General features: G+C 37.8%; 1 protein-coding gene across 2 annotated transcripts in view; it reads right to left on the bottom strand.

Moving 5' to 3' along the window:
• The window catches only part of LOC131928771 (synaptotagmin-7), a 96,965-nt gene that overhangs the window by 44,755 nt on the left and 33,653 nt on the right, over positions 1-18,557 (bottom strand). The window contains exon 1 of one of the 2 annotated variants that reach the window (XM_059284895.1): positions 8,127-8,222. The exons of the other annotated variant lie outside the window; for it this stretch is intronic. Within the exon in view, the coding sequence (XP_059140878.1) occupies positions 8,127-8,138 (12 nt within the window). The 5' untranslated portion in view covers positions 8,139-8,222. Of the gene's footprint in view, positions 1-8,126; positions 8,223-18,557 lie in introns of those variants that run through there. 2 annotated transcript variants of the gene reach the window in all.

Below are 18,557 nucleotides of genomic sequence, written 5' to 3'. Positions count from 1 at the left end.
TGAGATATTAGGTCATTAGGTTGGGTCATGAGAGGTCAGGTCATGAGAGGTCAGGTCATGAGGTTGGGTCATGAGAGGTCAGGTCATGAGAGGTCAGGTCATGAGAGGTCAGGTCATGAGAGGTCAGGAGAGTCAGGTCATAAAAGATCAAATCAAGAGAGATGAGGTTATGAGAGATCAGTTAAGGCAAGCAATGTCAAGCAACAAAACCACCAGCCCCCCCCCCCCCTCCCCCACCCTTACTGAAGAATTCAGAACAAGTGTTGCGTCACAGGGCCGGGTCCATGATCACATTCTAGCGTCCATATATTTTAAACAATTGGCTCATGATCACATTCTAGCGTCCATATATTTTAAACAATTGGCTCATGATCACATTCTAGCGTCCATATATTTTAAACAATTGGCTCATGATCACATTCTAGCGTCCATATATTTTAAACAATTGGCTCATGATCACATTCTAGCGTCCATATATTTTAAACAATTGGCTCATGATCACATTCTAGCGTCCATATATTTTAAACAATTGGCTCATGATCACATTCTAGCGTCCATATATTTTAAACAATTGGCTCATGATCACATTCTAGCGTCCATATATTTTAAACAATTTGTCAATGATCACATTCTAGCGTCCATATATTTTAAACAATTTGTCAATGATCACATTCTAGCGTCCATATATTTTAAACAATTGGCTCATGATCACATTCTAGCGTCCATATATTTTAAACAATTGGCTCATGATCACATTCTAGCGTCCATATATTTTAAACAATTGGCTCATGATCACATTCTAGCGTCCATATATTTTAAACAATTGGCTCATGATCACATTCTAGCGTCCATATATTTTAAACAATTTGTCAATGATCACATTCTAGCGTCCATATATTTTAAACAATTGGCTCATGATCACATTCTAGCGTCCATATATTTTAAACAATTGGCTCATGATCACATTCTAGCGTCCATATATTTTAAACAATTGGCTCATGATCACATTCTAGCGTCCATATATTTTAAACAATTGGCTCATGATCACATTCTAGCGTCCATATATTTTAAACAATTGGCTCATGATCACATTCTAGCGTCCATATATTTTAAACAATTGGCTCATGATCACATTCTAGCGTCCATATATTTTAAACAATTGGCTCATGATCACATTCTAGCGTCCATATATTTTAAACAATTGGCTCATGATCACATTCTAGCGTCCATATATTTTAAACAATTTGTCAATGATCACATTCTAGCGTCCATATATTTTAAACAATTGGCTCATGATCACATTCTAGCGTCCATATATTTTAAACAATTTGTCAATGATCACATTCTAGCGTTCAGATATTTTAAACAATTGGCTCATGATCACATTCTAGCGTCCATATATTTTAAACAATTGGCTCATGATCACATTCTAGCGTCCATATATTTTAAACAATTGGCTCATGATCACATTCTAGCGTCCATATATTTTAAACAATTGGCTCATGATCACATTCTAGCGTCCATATATTTTAAACAATTGGCTCATGATCACATTCTAGCGTCCATATATTTTAAACAATTGGCTCATGATCACATTCTAGCGTCCATATATTTTAAACAATTTGTCAATGATCACATTCTAGCGTCCATATATTTTAAACAATTGGCTCATGATCACATTCTAGCGTCCATATATTTTAAACAATTTGTCAATGATCACATTCTAGCGTCCATATATTTTAAACAATTGGCTCATGATCACATTCTAGCGTCCATATATTTTAAACAATTGGCTCATGATCACATTCTAGCGTCCATATATTTTAAACAATTGGCTCATGATCACATTCTAGCGTTCAGATATTTTAAACAATTTGTCAATGATCACATTCTAGCGTCCATATATTTTAAACAATTGGCTCATGATCACATTCTAGCGTCCATATATTTTAAACAATTGGCTCATGATCACATTCTAGCGTCCATATATTTTAAACAATTTGTCAATGATCACATTCTAGCGTCCATATATTTTAAACAATTGGCTCATGATCACATTCTAGCGTCCATATATTTTAAACAATTGGCTCATGATCACATTCTAGCGTCCATATATTTTAAACAATTGGCTCATGATCACATTCTAGCGTTCAGATATTTTAAACAATTTGTCAATGATCACATTCTAGCGTCCATATATTTTAAACAATTGGCTCATGATCACATTCTAGCGTCCATATATTTTAAACAATTGGCTCATGATCACATTCTAGCGTCCATATATTTTAAACAATTGGCTCATGATCACATTCTAGCGTTCAGATATTTTAAACAATTTGTCAATGATCACATTCTAGCGTCCATATATTTTAAACAATTGGCTCATGATCACATTCTAGCGTTCAGATATTTTAAACAATTTGTCAATGATCACATTCTAGCGTCCATATATTTTAAACAATTGGCTCATGATCACATTCTAGCGTTCAGATATTTTAAACAATTGGCTCATGATCACATTCTAGCGTCCAGATATTTTGAACAATTTGTCAATGATCACATTCTAGTGTCCATATATTTTAAACAATTGGCTCATGATCACATTCTAGCGTTCAGATATTTTAAACAATTTGTCAATGATCACATTCTAGCGTCCATATATTTTAAACAATTGGCTCATGATCACATTCTAGCGTTCAGATATTTTAAACAATTTGTCAATGATCACATTCTAGCGTCCATATATTTTAAACAATTGGCTCATGATCACATTCTAGCGTTCAGATATTTTAAACAATTTGTCAATGATCACATTCTAGCGTCCATATATTTTAAACAATTGGCTCATGATCACATTCTAGCGTCCAGATATTTTGAACAATTTGTCCATGATCACATTCTAGAAGATATGTATTTAAAAACTTGAATCAGACACCCACCAAAACTCAGTTACGTTCTACGGGATCCGAACTTTAGACCTCTGTGTTAGCAGTCGGTCGCTCTCCCTTTCATCATCGCCTGCCGTCGAAGAAGTAAGAGTCACCAAACCTCTGTTCGTTAAACGAACTGTGTATAAAACTTTAAAAAATATGAACTTTAGTTAAACGAACACATTTCGCTGATTGGCTATACTTTAAAAAAAAACGAAATAAAGTAATGTACCGAACTCTCCATTCAGATAAGAGTCTTATAGACAAACACGGTTTTTTATCGCCGAGTTAAGGAAAAAAGTCGACGTGAAAACAGTGTCTCCTGGGCTCAGATGACATTACCCCCCCCCCCCCCCCCCCCGCCCAGTTAGGGAAAAGTTACAGATAGGGTTAGTGCTAGTGTTAGGTACAGGGTTAGTGTCCGTTTAGGGTTAAATGTAGGTTTAGAATTAGGGTTACGACTGATGTTGGGGTTAGGGTTAGATATAGGTTTGTGGTTGGGGTTCGGGTCAGGGTTCTTCAACATGGGAGGTGGGTAATTACCCACTGGGGTAATAGACTGGAGGGTAATGAACCTGAGTGGGGGAGGGGGTAATTGACGAAAAGGGGGGGGGGGGGAGGGGGGGGGGGTAAAGTCCTAGACCCGTCTACAAAACGCGAGATCACAGCTCCATACTGGCACCAGTTTGATTTGTAAAAAAAATTATCTGGCCATTTCTTTTACATCGGTCCCCCGCTCATCTTTGTTTATACTCGAATAAACAGCAACATTCTTAAATTATTAGAGTCGTACTGTAAGTCTTACATCAGCATTGTCTCCAAAATGTTTTACGTTAGTGGTGCCTATCCTAAAGTCTTATATAATTAGTGTCTCCCAAATGTCTTATAGCATTAGCATCTCCCAAAAGTCTAATATCATTAGGGTCTCCCAAAAGTCTTATATTACTAGTGTCTCTTAAATTTTTGATACTAGTGGTGTCTTCTAAGTGTCTTGTACTATTAGCATCTCTCAAAAGTCTTTTATAATTAGTGTCTACCTAAAGTGTTATATAATTAGTGTCTGCCAAAAGTCTTATATCATTAGTGTCTACAAAAAGTATTATATCATTAGTATCTCCCAAAAATCTTATACCGTGAGTGTATCAGAACTTCACACGCCTTAGGTTCGATTAAAATAATTGTGACGCTATACAAACGAACAACTCGAACATAGGGCCACCAAATAGTCTGCAACACCAAACATTGGATTATACCGTGGGTGGAATGTTGAAATACCAAACATTCATTTGCATTTTACGGCGCCATTTAACAGTTTGTAATGAATAAAAGAAGGCAATAAAACCTATCGATTGCTCCGTATCAGAATCTAGAGCTATCAAACCTGAGACCACAGTTGAGAGCGGAGTTGGGACCAGCAAAACTGAGACCACACCTGAGACCTGTTAGGATCACCACAGCTGAGACCAGAGTTGGGACCAGGGGCCATCACAACTGAGACCAAAAGCAAGACCACCCACAGCAGACGAGAAATCTCTCAACTCGGCCAATTCACTTCAGCCCTCCCAAGGGAGGCAACCCCGTCTTAACCAAACCAAAACAGACCCTTGCGTCATCCTAACACAATCGGAGAGAGAGTTAGCATATCGTGTTACTTGATTGGCCATTAGCTGGCAGCACCATTCATTTAGAATATTTGAGCATAAAGGGGGGAAGGGGGGCGTGATCACATAATTGACGCTGTTGATCACATTAGGGGAGAGAATAAAGTTATGGATGGTTAAATTATGGTCAGTGATAATACAAGGGTTATCTGTGTAACAGAGGCTGGTCATCAAACATGCACACGGTGTGTATTTTGTGTGCATTGGTGTTACGTTCAGAAGGATTTAGCGCTTTTTTAATCCACCGCATTACATCCCGTATGGTTTTAATGTAATAAAACAAGATTTGACTTCTCAACTCTGATTATTGTTTATAAATTCTGACGAGGTTGAAAAACCTGAGAATACTCTCCCTTGATACAAGCTAGAAGAAAAAAAAAATAAACATAAAATAAAGATAGAATAAATAAAAACAATCTGAAAATCCATGACGATCTTTTGCTTTTTCCTTAACCAAAATGTCAGTCAGCCCCTTCACATGTTATAAAAAAAATCTGCTTCCTTATCAACAAAGATGGGAATAACGTCCTATGGATTGATTTAGATGAATATTCTAAGAAGGCTATGGCCATTTTTTATAACGTAATATTATTTAACCAGCTTTAGATGAAAACAGAAAGACAAACGGGTATATGAAGATGTTAAGCACCTTCTAGCTTCATATTCAGGATAGTGCAATACAAGTAAAACTAAAACCAACGGATATATATCTAATCTATCTAAAGCATAAAAAATAAATTTCAATATTGAAATATATTTAGAAACATTAATATAACTTTGCACTAAATTCCTTATGTCATTCTACAGACAAATTATTTGCGTTAAAGAAGTGTAAACTTTTAAAGGCTTATATAAAGACGATGTACATTTAAACTGAAAACAAAATATATTTATATCATAGGCTCATAGCTTTAACTCTTAGAAAGTTAGCTTGCTCGTGTTAATTAAAGCACTTAATTAACCAGGCAGGCTTAAGTCTGCATACAACATTTGTATCATTTAAAATGTTAGCTGCAGTCAGCAGTGGCGTAGCCAGGATCGTCTCAAGGGAGGGGGAGGGTTCCAATTTTTACCCGGGAACAAACTTTCGATTTGCACCCCCCCTCACTTTCGATTTGCACCCCTACCTCAAACTTTCGATTTGCACCTCCCTCCTCAAACTTTCGATTAGCATCCCCTACATACTTTTTATGTATATACCGAGGGGTCTATGGGGGGGGGGGTTATGACCCCCTAACCCCCCCTGCCTACGCCACTGGCAGTCAGGTTTACGCAAGTGGTAACAAAACGAAAAGCAGTAACATAATTTTGGACTTAGCTCGACTAGTGAAAACTCTATGTCTAAAAACCACGATATCCGAATCAGACGACGTGTGTTTACAAGGACGTGATGTTTCGGGGGCGTGCTGACGAAGACTTTGGGTCGAAACGTCCATTGTACCTGTCATTGTTTTGAATTAGTCAGGATACTAACACTACCAGTTTTATTACTAACTTGAGTATCACGACTTAATTCAACAGTGCATCTAGTGTAGACCAATTCGTCAGATTCTTTCCAAAACACCTCTTTCATTTAAAACAACCCAACATTACTTTGTGAGAAATCCTTCAACAATTTAATTAATGTATGTCGTGAAAAATATAATAATTCAATATAAACTGTCGGCTGACTCACAATTTACGACTATTTGTTTCCATTCACGATATTCCAAATGTTCAGAATCGATACGCTTTATAATCTATAAATTTGTTTTATGTTCGGTTCCAAATATTTCGGACAAACGAATCCAGCCAAGTGGAATCAATGTTGTGTGGCAAGCTTCGGCCAACATAATCAATGATAGAGGCATCGGAAGGGGGGGGGGGGGCGGGGGTTGGGGTGGGGTATGAGGAGGGAATAGGGATTGATGATGTAACGATGGATGTGTGTGTTTGAGAAACTTGATAAAATGAAAACGAAAATATTTGAAGGGTCTCTCTTTCCCCCCCCCCCCCCCACCCCTCGATAGGGGCAAAGAGTAAATACCACAGTTACGCTGGTAAATATTAGTGTTATAATTAGAAATGTCAAACCGAGGCTAAGGTTAAGATATAAATAGCTCTCACAGTATAAACAGAGGGGAATACAACGGGGAATGAATTGTTGCGTAGAAATAATTCAGCGATAAAAAAATATTTTAGTCGTTGGAATTGAAATGCCTTTGGAATTGAGCTGCCGTTGGAATTGAAATGCGGGTCTTTAAGAAAAAAAAAACGAAAAAAAAAGTTTGATGGGTGAGATGTGTCTGTGAATTATTGATCGAGGTTTGGTCAGGAACCAGCACTAGGTTGTACTCTTGTTCCCTAGTCCGTGTAGCGAGGTAGATACCACAACGTTCATTTATTTTACTTTGTGAACCTTTTACGTTCACGGATGAATTTTACCTTTAATTATGTAAAGATATTTTATCCAGTAAAAAATAGTATATAAGTAAGTGAATTATTTATCTTCCGTTTAAACACGGGCAATTTTGCTAGTATTTTTCTATCGAATGAGTCATCGTGAATGCCGTAACAATAGAAGAAAGTTAGAGATTATATACCAAAGCTTCCATCCAATGCTAGATTGAATACGGCTTCGTTTGTTGGCTATTTCAATAAAGTTGTTAGCTATATAATTTATAGAAAACGTTTTTGCATGTATTTAATTATTGCATATTTTTGTTTAGCTAACTTCAAAAGATGTGTTGACCGACTCTCCACTTGACGCGTACTCCACAATGGCGTTAGGTTTGTGTATGTATCAGGAAAATAGGCATTCAAACCCGTGACAAAATAGAGACAGAAAAACTTGGCATGGGAAAGGACATCAAGAGTACAGTCTATGTAAACAACAATCAAACGACAACAATTGGGTACCGTCAGGGGACGGTCGCTGTCTCAGGTGACAGGGCTAACTAAAGTTTTAAACTAAGCTCATGGGCCAAAGGTTCAGAAAGTATACAGTCTTTTGAGTGATTTAAAATTGGATTTATATAACTTCGAGTTGAATATTTTACTGTAAAGTCGTCTCATTTATAGAAATACCCAAGTGTTTTTAATAGAAAAAATATATAGTCATGAGGCAAAAATGTTTTAGAATGTCAGAAGGTATCGATATGGCGGTCGGCATGGTCGGGTCGGTAAAGCTCATGGTTGCTCAGTTTGAACCCCGGTTAGATGAGACTCGTTAGCTGTGGACAGCAATCCATTTAGGAGAGACAACTCCAAAATCAAACATCTGCTGCCTTGTAGTTAGTTCTTGGGTGGACAAAGGCTATGGAAGCGAATCCAAAAATAAAAGCAGGCTGAAATCCGAGTCAACGGCGTATATGGCGCATAACCAGTTGACACGTATACTTAATTATGTTAGGGGAAATATCGTCCAAGATTACAACTAAGAACTGTTACATTACTTAAATAGACACAGTTCTTTGAGTAAAGTAACAAGAACGAAGTAGAAGAATGAATATGAAAGAAAAAGTTACAATATCCCAATTGTGTAAAATGCACCTACCGCCACATACATCCTCACAGCAGTCAGCCGCCAGCCGATAAAACATTTACAAACTTTAAATTGAATCGCAGCGACGAACGATCGATCTCTATTGTAACGGAGACGGGCTATCGACTGATCAGTGGCTGGTTAATTAATTGCACGTTCTCGGGGCAGGTAGAAACAATAAGCTGGTTGATGTAAGGCCGATATGCTCGGGGTAATTTATGGCCCACGACATGGGGTCGCGGCTCATAGACAGTAGGCAAGCGCCGCTGTCATGCTTTTTAGAGGGATCGTAAATTTTAGGGAGTCATAAGTCTAGTTATTGTAAGAAATGGTATATATATATATATATATATATATATGTATATATATATATATATATATGATATATATATATATATATGATATATGATATATATATATATATATATATGATATATATATATATATATATATATATATATATATATATATATATATATATATATATATATGATATATATATATATGATATATATATATATATATATATATATATATATATATATATATATATATATATATATATATATGATATATATATATATATATGATATATATATATGATATATATATATATGATATATATATATATGATATATATATGATATATATATATGATATATATATATATATATATATATATATATATATATATATATATATATATATATATATGATATATATATGCTTTAAGGTTCCATTAGAAATAATTATTTTATAATATTAAGCCAATACGTATAAAAAGAGGCACTCCCACCCGGTCACTAATAAGAACACTTGAAGAGCAAAGGGCAACCACTACAAACATAAACTAACTAGCCTCTTTTTGGGTTTTGACACTTGTTTAGGAGCAGGGGAATCTCAGATTTCATTACCTACATTTTGGTGTTCTCGGCGACGTGCAGTGAAATCAGATTGACTGACAGTCAGACATGCCAGGCAATTGTCAGAGAACCCGAGCAATTTTATCTGGCAGCCTGTGACACAAGACTAGAAGGGCCCGAGGCAGTCTGTAGCAGACGTTACGACATGGCGACCTGACTAAATTAATTAAGTCGATGTCTTTGCTACAGAATAAAATTGAGTGGAGGTTAAGTTGCGCAAATAAAAATACCTGTGTTAAATTAGATTTGAACTAATTGTGACGTATTAGATTTAAAAAAAAACAAACGTGAATTTAATTTTTTAAAAAAATTCTTAGAATCTTTTATGGATATTCAATTTTATGTAGAGATGCTAAATTACACAATTTAACGTGAATTAGTTTTTTTTTTTAATTTGCTTTATACAGATTTATATTTTTAATTTTTTTTTTTACAATACCACGCCAGCTGTTGCATTGTTTTCTGTACACATTTCATATTCGGCCACAAAAGGTATTGCATTAAACAAAATAAAAGCTAGATTAAACAATTGACGTTAAAACAAAGTTTAAAAAATTACAATTGATAGACAGCATGGCGCCAAGATAACTCTCATTACAAAAGGAATATTTAGATTAATAGATAAGATATTGACCACACCATTATAATGAAAACATAGATGAGAAAACCTTTCATGCTGGTATGTCGTGATTTATAACCTCGAGAATCGAATAGTTTATGCCGTAGCGCTGGAAAAATTTAATACAATTGTGATATGAAAACTTTATGTTTCCTTGTTTAGCTAAAGATGTATTGGGCCCCTTGTTTAACTAAAGATGTATTGGGCCCCTTGTTTAACTAAAGATGTATTGGGCCCCTTGTTTAACTAAAGATGTATTGGGCCCCTTGTTTAACTAAAGATGTATTGGGCCCCTTGTTTAACTAAAGATGTATTGGGCCCCTTGTTTAACTAAAGATGTATTGGGCCCCTTGTTTAACTAAAGATGTATTGGGCCCCTTGTTTAACTAAAGATGTATTGGGCCCCTTGTTTAACTAAAGATGTATTGGGCCCCTTGTTTAACTAAAGATGTATTGGGCCCCTTGTTTAACTAAAGATGTATTGGGCCCCTTGTTTAACTAAAGATGTATTGGGCCCCTTGTTTAACTAAAGATGTATTGGGCCCCTTGTTTAGCTAAAGATGTATTGGGCCCCTTGTTTAACTAAAGATGTATTGGGCCCCTTGTTTAACTAAAGATGTATTGGGCCCCTTGTTTAGCTAAAGATGTATAGGGCCAAAAGAAGGGTAGAGGTCACCATCGCGAGGCAAGCGTTGGACTGGAACCCTCAGGGGAAAAGAAAAGTAGGCCGGCTAAACAATCTCGGAGAAGGGTAGATGAAGGAGAAGCAAAGGCTGCCGGGCTTATGTTGGGTAAAAAATAAAAAGGGGGGGGGGGGGCTTCCAAAAAAAAAAACAGAGTTCGACGGCGAGGTCTAACTGCAACCCTTTGCTTCTCAGGGGCTCCAAAGGAAAAAGTCATAAGTCAGTCATCCTTAATTTTGGAGGATAAATATGTCTTTGGTCATTTTAATTAAAACGACTTCGAGGCTTTTTTTTTAATGCGGTTAGAGCTTTTTTATTTTTTCTAGTGTATATTATATATATATATATATATATATATATATATATATATATATATATATATATATATATATATATATATATATATATATATATATATATATATATATATATATATATTTAACATTATTTAAAATCTTTTTTAATTCATTGGAACAACTATTATATTCCTTTTTTTTCTTTTCAAAGAAAAGTTCTTTGATAAACAATGTCCATATACCCCCCCCCTCCTCCACGACTATTTGCTACTGAACAAGGTGCCATGCTAATTTAGGAACTAATTTGAGAATTGGATTTTTGGAGCCAGGTGCTTTCAATCTCCAAATCCACCAACTCAACCCATCCGCTCTTTGTGTAAAATGTAAGTTAAAACATAATGCCATCGCAATTTGTAGGCGAATTAATAGACACTGAGATAAAACTAAAATCAATTTATCAAATTTTTTTATTTCTTTGATTCAAGAAAACAAAAAAGTGCATAAAATAATTTAAAAATAAATGCAGTAAAAATTGCGAAATCGTTAAGTCGGAAATTAATTAATTAATCAACAGAGAACCGCTGGCCAAAACAATCGTGTCGAAAAAAAAAGTTTAAACAAAAACTAGGCCTACTTCCGGTTTTAACGATTGTAAAAAAAGATGACGTTTTCATTGAGGAGAAACAAAACAAAATGTGTCCGACCCGTGTGTAATGTCACGTACAAGTACAAATGGGGGCGTGGCAGAGGTGACGATCACAATCGAGGCTCAAGGGATATGTGTTGACTGTGTTAAATCCCCCACACCACCCCTATTGCTTTACACTCGAACTCTACCCAGTCACGTGATGTTGACTATATTGCCTCCCCCCCCCCCCCCCCCGCAATACTTTACTGAATGGACTGTTTTTTGATAACCAGTGCATGCCCTTACGCACCCCCCCCACACCTCCCCCCCCACGTCAGTCCATCAACAACACGTCTGAACAGAACCAGCAATACAACAATTCGGACCTAAAACCGCTTCTGCTTTTATTCATTGATTAGGTCACAACATCACCCCCTCCCCACCCCCTCCCAACACCTAACCATCTCCCCACCCACCCCATCCTCCCACACACCCTCACCATCGATCGCGACCACCGCAACAGCTGGTATCACAACGTGTACATTATTCATGCCGTTGTCAGATTCCTACCCAGAATTCATTCCTACTGCCCTGCCCGAAAACGTTAATCCCATACGGTAAACCCTCCAGAAAGTACCACGCCTTAAGCTATGAAGAAATAGCGGTTTGAAAGAGTGCAGAATATAGTTTTATTTTACATTATTTATTTTAAAAGTATTACACTTTATAAAACTGCCAACACAAGGTTGAAACGAAATTCCTCCAATACAGTATAAACAATGGCAAAGTTTATAAGAACAGCTCATTCAACATAATGGTGAGTTTCATGAGTGGGTGGGTCATCCCAGGACACGTATGTTAATACATGAATATATAGAGTGAGTAGGGAGGTGGTGGGGGGTGGTAGGGGGTGGTAGGGGGTAGTAGGGGGTTGTAGGGCACTATCTTACATACATGAATATCTAGGGTGGGTAGGGTGTGGGTAGGGGGTGGTAGGGCACTATCTTATATACATGTATATCTAGGGTAGGTAGGGGGTGGTAGTGCACGTATCTTACATGAATACATAGGTTGAGTAGGGGTGGTAGTCCACTATCTTACATACATGAATATATAGGGTGAGTAGGGGTGGTAATGCACTATCTTACATATATGAATATATATGAGTGGTAGGGGGTGATAGGGCACGTATCTTACATACATGAATATATAGGGTGAGTAGGGGGGCGGGGGCGGTAGGGCACGTATCTTTCATACATGAATATATAGGGTGAGTAGGGGGGTGGGGCGGTAGGGCACGTATCTTACATACATGAATATATAGGGTGAGTATGGGGTGGTAGGGCACTATCTTACATACATGAATATATAGGATGAGTATGGGGTGGTAGGGCACTATCTTACATACATGAATGTATAGGGTGAGTAGGGGGGTGGGGGTGGTAGGACAGGTATCTTACATACATGAATGTACAGATTTTAAAATGTAGGCGCGGAGCCCCTTACAGACTATACAAATTTAGATGGGCAGCGCTTTCAGATTTAAGAAATTCTAACCGACAGTGCTTACATATGTAAGAAATTCATCCGGGCAGTGCTTACAGCTGTAAGAATTCGACAGAGAAGCGCTTACACATGGGCAGCGCCAAAAGATTTAAATCATAGATTGTTGTACATATCAAAGTTGATTGTGTTTAGTTTAAAAGCTGATTAGAAATAAGATTGTTGCAGCATTAAATCGATAAGGTTATTTTGTTTTCATTCTTTCAGTAGATTTTGTTTTCAAAAGTTCAGCTTTATGAGTTTTAATATAGAGATTGTAAAACACAGCTTTGTAAATTTTCAATTATTTGTTTAACCAAGACCTATGGTCGAGTAAAAAAAAAGGTTGGTTTTTAGTTTCCTTTATTATATTTTCTAATTCAGGCTGGCTTCATCTTCTATGTCGTCTTAAGGACGTTTTTTTCTCTCTCTCTTAGAAATGTTATTGTACTTTATAACGCGAACAACGACGGCTTGTATAGAAAAAGAAAGAGAGGGAGAGGACGAGGGAGGGAAGGGAGAGAGAGGGGAAAGGCGGAAGAGGGACAGAGAGAGGGAGTGAAAGAGAGAGAGGAAAGAGTTAGAGATCGGGAGGAGAAAAGGAGCAAAGAGAGAAAGAGAAAGAAGGAGAACAAGAGTGGTATGTTTATGGAGGTACCAAGTGGGGGGGGGGGAATTTTTAACTCTTTTATATAGGGGGCGGCGTGGTAGAGCCAAAAGCAGAACATAGTGCCGAACTTATCCCGTTGTATACCGAGGTCATTGAAACAGATGAACTCTACTTCATCTGCCCGATGGGTTTTGAGAAAAGATGATGAAGATGATGATGATAACCCCTGTCAACCGGACATTTTTGTTAAATAAATTTCTTGTCTAAAACTAAACTAAGCCAGGTTGCGAAAAAAATTATAAATTATAAACTACGAGCCGACCCGCTGCGTATCATACGCCGCTATTTAGTTATTTTTTTTTCTACTTTTCAGTCATTTATAATTTGTGAATTCGACAGTACCAATGCTGCCACTGAAAATATTTGCTTAAAAACACTAAACCCCCCTCCCCCCCCCCCACGTGAAAGCAGCCTCCTCTTAGTTACCTCCTCTAAGTTTAAAATAGTTTCAAACTAAATTATCTGCCCCTTAATAGCCGTCACCAAACCCGTCTCTATGATTGTAAAATGTAAACAGCGTGACCACAGCTCACCAGACAATGTGGGGGTGGGGTGGGGGTGGTAGTGATAGTGATAGAGAGAAAGAGAGGGGATTGCAGGGAGGCGCTTGCAGCTTGTTTTCTAACGGCTCCCAGAAGAGAATTATATATATATATATATATATATATATATATATATATATATATAGATAACAGGGACATCGTAAAAATTGTCACGTGATTTTTCCAACCAATCACATTTTCACACGACGAAAAAGTCTGTCAAGTTATTTTTAATGGACCATAAAATAAAATAATGTCTCCAACAAATTTATGATTATAGATTAAATATTAATCTCAGCTTTATACTTTATTATAAATATTGATTGGCCTTAAGAACTTGCCGTGACGTCGTCAGTCATTCCCCCCACCCCCCACTTCGACTGCTGTTGAAAAACCCATATTTAATAATTTTCCGATGAAGATATTTCGCAAGAAGATGGTAACACGTTTTTTTTATAAAACAGAAATGTTAAATGTTTATAAAACAATTGAACAGATTGCGTAATAATGATTTAATTAAGTGAAGATAGCTGTGTGAGATGTTTTTACGCACCGATTAAAACCTTCAAGAAAAGTTTTTTAAATGCCTGGCGTGATCAATAATCGGGTACTTTGGCCAATCTTGACTGACCTAACGGGCAACAGAAAACGTGCAAGTTGACCTATCTTCAGGCAAATCTCTAGACCTAGCGAGATTTCCAGCTTGACCAGTCCCACTGAACCCTTTGACCAGTTCCACTGACCCCTTTGACCACTTGCACCGATCCCATTGACCACTTGCACCGATCCCATTGACCACTTCCACCGATCCCAATAACCAGTTCCACTGACACCTTTGACCAGTTCCACTGACCCATTTGACCATTTCCACTGACCCATTTGACCATTTCCACTGACCCATTTGACCATTTCCACTGACCCATTTGACCATTTCCACTGACCCCCAATGACCAGTTCCACTGACACCTTTGACCAGTTCCACTGACACCTTTGACCAGTTCCACTGACACCTTTGACCAGTTCCACTGACACCTTTGACCAGTTCCACTGACACCTTTGACCAGTTCCACTGACACCTTTGACCAGTTCCACTGACGCCTTTGACCACTTGCACCGATCCCAATAACCAGTTCCACTGACCCATTTGACCATTTCCACTGACCACTTCCACTGACACCTTTGACCACTTCCACTGACCCCATTGACCAGTTCCACTGACTCATTTGACCAGTTTAACTGACCCCTTTGACCAGTTCAACTGACCCCAATGACCAGTTCAACTGACCCCAATGACCAGTTCAACTGACCCCTTTGACCAGTTCCACTGACCCATTTGACCAGTTCCACTGACCCCTTTGACCAGTTCCACTGACTCATTTGACCAGTTCAACTGACCCCACTGACCACTTCCACTGACCTCTTTAACCAGCTCCACTGACCCCATTGACCACTTCCACCGACCCCAATGATTAATTCAACTGACCCCAATGACCAGTTAAACTGACCCCTTTGACCAGTTCCACTGAGCCCAAGATTGCCTGCCTCTCCCCTCAATGTTCTATCTCCGGGACGCCATGTTCCATGCCATTACCTCGTCATTGAGCGGGCTGGAACTATTCTCTTACCCCCTCCCCCCACCCAATCAAGGAAATCTTTCTTTCATCCGTCCCCTTCCCCTCTACCAAAAAAGCTGACTAGAAATGTCGCCGTTATTGTTTTGTTGTCTTGTTTGAATGTTAGCCTTTTTTTGGCTCGTCTACATTTTCCTCGATTGGATTTGTTCCCCCCCCCCCGTCCCGCTCTCGGTAGTTTAATTCTTGGATTCATGTTTACTGATGCTTATTACGTAAATTAATAGAAACTGCATTATGATGCTTATTAAAAAGAAAGGAACAATTTGCCTTTTAATAGTACGAGACACACAATTAAAATAACCAACCCAAATTAATTGTAGCCAGAAACCTTGCCTTTAATATTTGATGTAAATCTGATCTTAGCCCATTGGGTAGAACTTTTGATTTTGCGTTTTTGACGAAAGAGACAAGTATAAATAAAGCATCTGTATGTTTGGTTGAATCAAAGTAATGCTTTTGCGACATAACTGTGTAATTGTTGTATTTCTGTATGTAGGCCTATTTCCAAGTCGCATTCGTTAAAAAAAGTGTAGGAAATGTATCTCATTAGCTGATTATGTCACCTTTATCGCAATCGTCTACACGTATTGTGATACCACTTACTCTAAGACAGTGGTTCTCAACTTTTTTTTTAACGTCACCGAACTCCACCAGCTTCATGTACGCATTCACTGAACCCCACTCCATAGATTTACCGTGCGCACTGACAAGAACAAACTACAAGACAGAAGTTGTTTGATTTTAGAGTTCTCTCCTAGACGGGGTTGCTGTCCACAGTTAAGGAGCCTCGCATGCCCGGGATATTTCATTCAAAAACAAAAACTACAAGCGAACCGGGCCCAAATAAAGTCTACCCCTAAACTATAGCTACATAGATACACTGCTCCCTATACTTAATTGAATGGGATACATATCTCTACATACCTTTACAAAGTTAGGAAAAAAAGATATTTTCATCTTGCCAATAAATGCAAATAAAACAATCACGAGAAGGGCAGACAACCCTAGCGTCAAGGAACGATAATTCAGTAGGCCTATACGTGAAGATATCAATTTGCTCGTGACGTTTCGGGTGCAGAAATGTCCGGGGTGTGAGTGTACAAATCATAGCTTCAGCTATAATGCTCTCCCTGGCGGCGTGCGCCAATTGTTGGGGCACTGTTTTTTTTTGTCAATGTGAGGGCCGTCTCGAACAATTTTACTAACTTTTTTGTGGCTGGACTTGGAATGTTAGAGGCTGAATGACGGTTAACTCATTTTTAATCAAAGTTTTTGATGACAAATTCTGTAGTTTTTTTTTTTTTAAGTTTAAGTCTATGTATGAGTTGTCAACGCTTTAGTTCGCTTGCATGAGCGTGGTAGGGGTGCGTGCAGTTTGCACGCGTGTCTGTGTGTATGCGTGGACTTGTAAACATGTTCATGTGTGTGTGTGAGTATATGTGCACTTGTTTTATAATTTCCAGAGTATCAGATTAAAAAAAAAGTAAGTAACAACGAGAGAAATACCAAAAAAAAAGTAGCACACGACGCAGAGAAATGAAATGCTGAAGTTTACCTTAAGTCAGAACACTATTGCTCTATATTTAATCTCGCACTACAAATCCAAGACCAATTCAACATCCTTTCTTTATAGTGCTACATTCTCTACCATTAAGGTAAATTGGTTAAGTGCAAAGCTAGAGAAATTACAGTAAATTATGTGCTAATTAAATTAATTTTACCGATGGACGACGCTGAGTTAAAATTGCACCTCGATTTAAATTACTTATCCATCGATTAGAATATTTTACTTCTCTAGAAGATTTTAAACAGCGTTCAACCAAATTTAAATTTTTTCTTCGCAATACTCGTTTCTTCTTAATCACGAAAACAAAGTATGTGGAAAATCAATCATTCTAACTACATTTATTTTCAATACGAAAATATCATCGAAAAAAAAAACACCCAAAACAAACAAAAACAAAACAACAACAGTAAAAGTTAACAGAGCAACGAGAGAAAAACAGAAACCTGAAAACTCATTTTAGCAATGCGTTTTATTGTAAATAAATATTTTCTTTAACAATTTGAAAATAGTTCTGTTGGAATTGTAAAATAAGCTTAGAAATTCTATTAAAACTGTAAATCACGTAGCCTACACAAAATCTGTTTAAATTGTGACACGCGTACGCAAAATCTGTTCCGAATGTGAACCACCCATAAACACAAGATCGCACTCAATGTGATGACGGCTTTATCGGACCCCGCAGTAACGCTAGCATCGCTGAACGACAACCCCCCTACGGGAACCACGTGACACACAGTGTTGTCACACGACGGCCAAACTCATGCGGAACACGTCTACGATAACCCTCATCATCAGGCATCGATCAGTTATCGATTACTCTGATCGATAACGTCCAACAGTAGCGTAAGGCGATGGGACCTCGCCCGAGGCTTATATCGGCAATGTGTGTTCAGAGCTTTTACATTTCGTCACAACAAGCGCCAGATTTCTGTGGCGAAAAACACTTACATGTTATAAATAACATCGGGAGTTATTTATATAACTGACGTTTCAACCTCACGTCTTCGTCAGCGCGTACCGTGAAAAATGTGGATTAATTTTTATAGTTAGCCTATTCGACGATGGTGCGGTATAATGTAGATGGTGCGGTGTGATGTAGATGGTGTGGTATGATGTAGATGGTGCGGTATGATGTAGATGGTGCGGTATGATGTAGATGGTGCGGTATGATGTAGATGGTGCGGTATGATGTAGATGGTGCGGTATGATGTAGATGGTGCGGTATGATGTAGATGGTGCGGTGTGATGTAGATGGTGTGGTGTGATGTAGATGGTGCGGTATGATGTAGATGGTGCGGTATGATGTAGATGGTGCGGTGTGATGTAGATGGTGAAGTAT

This window comes from Physella acuta, unplaced genomic scaffold (genome assembly GCF_028476545.2).
Source record: "Physella acuta isolate Inbredline_101_S28 unplaced genomic scaffold, ASM2847654v3 ptg001544l, whole genome shotgun sequence".
Classification (NCBI taxonomy): Eukaryota; Metazoa; Mollusca; class Gastropoda; family Physidae; genus Physella; species Physella acuta.
This window is presented reverse-complemented; position numbering and strand designations above follow the sequence as displayed.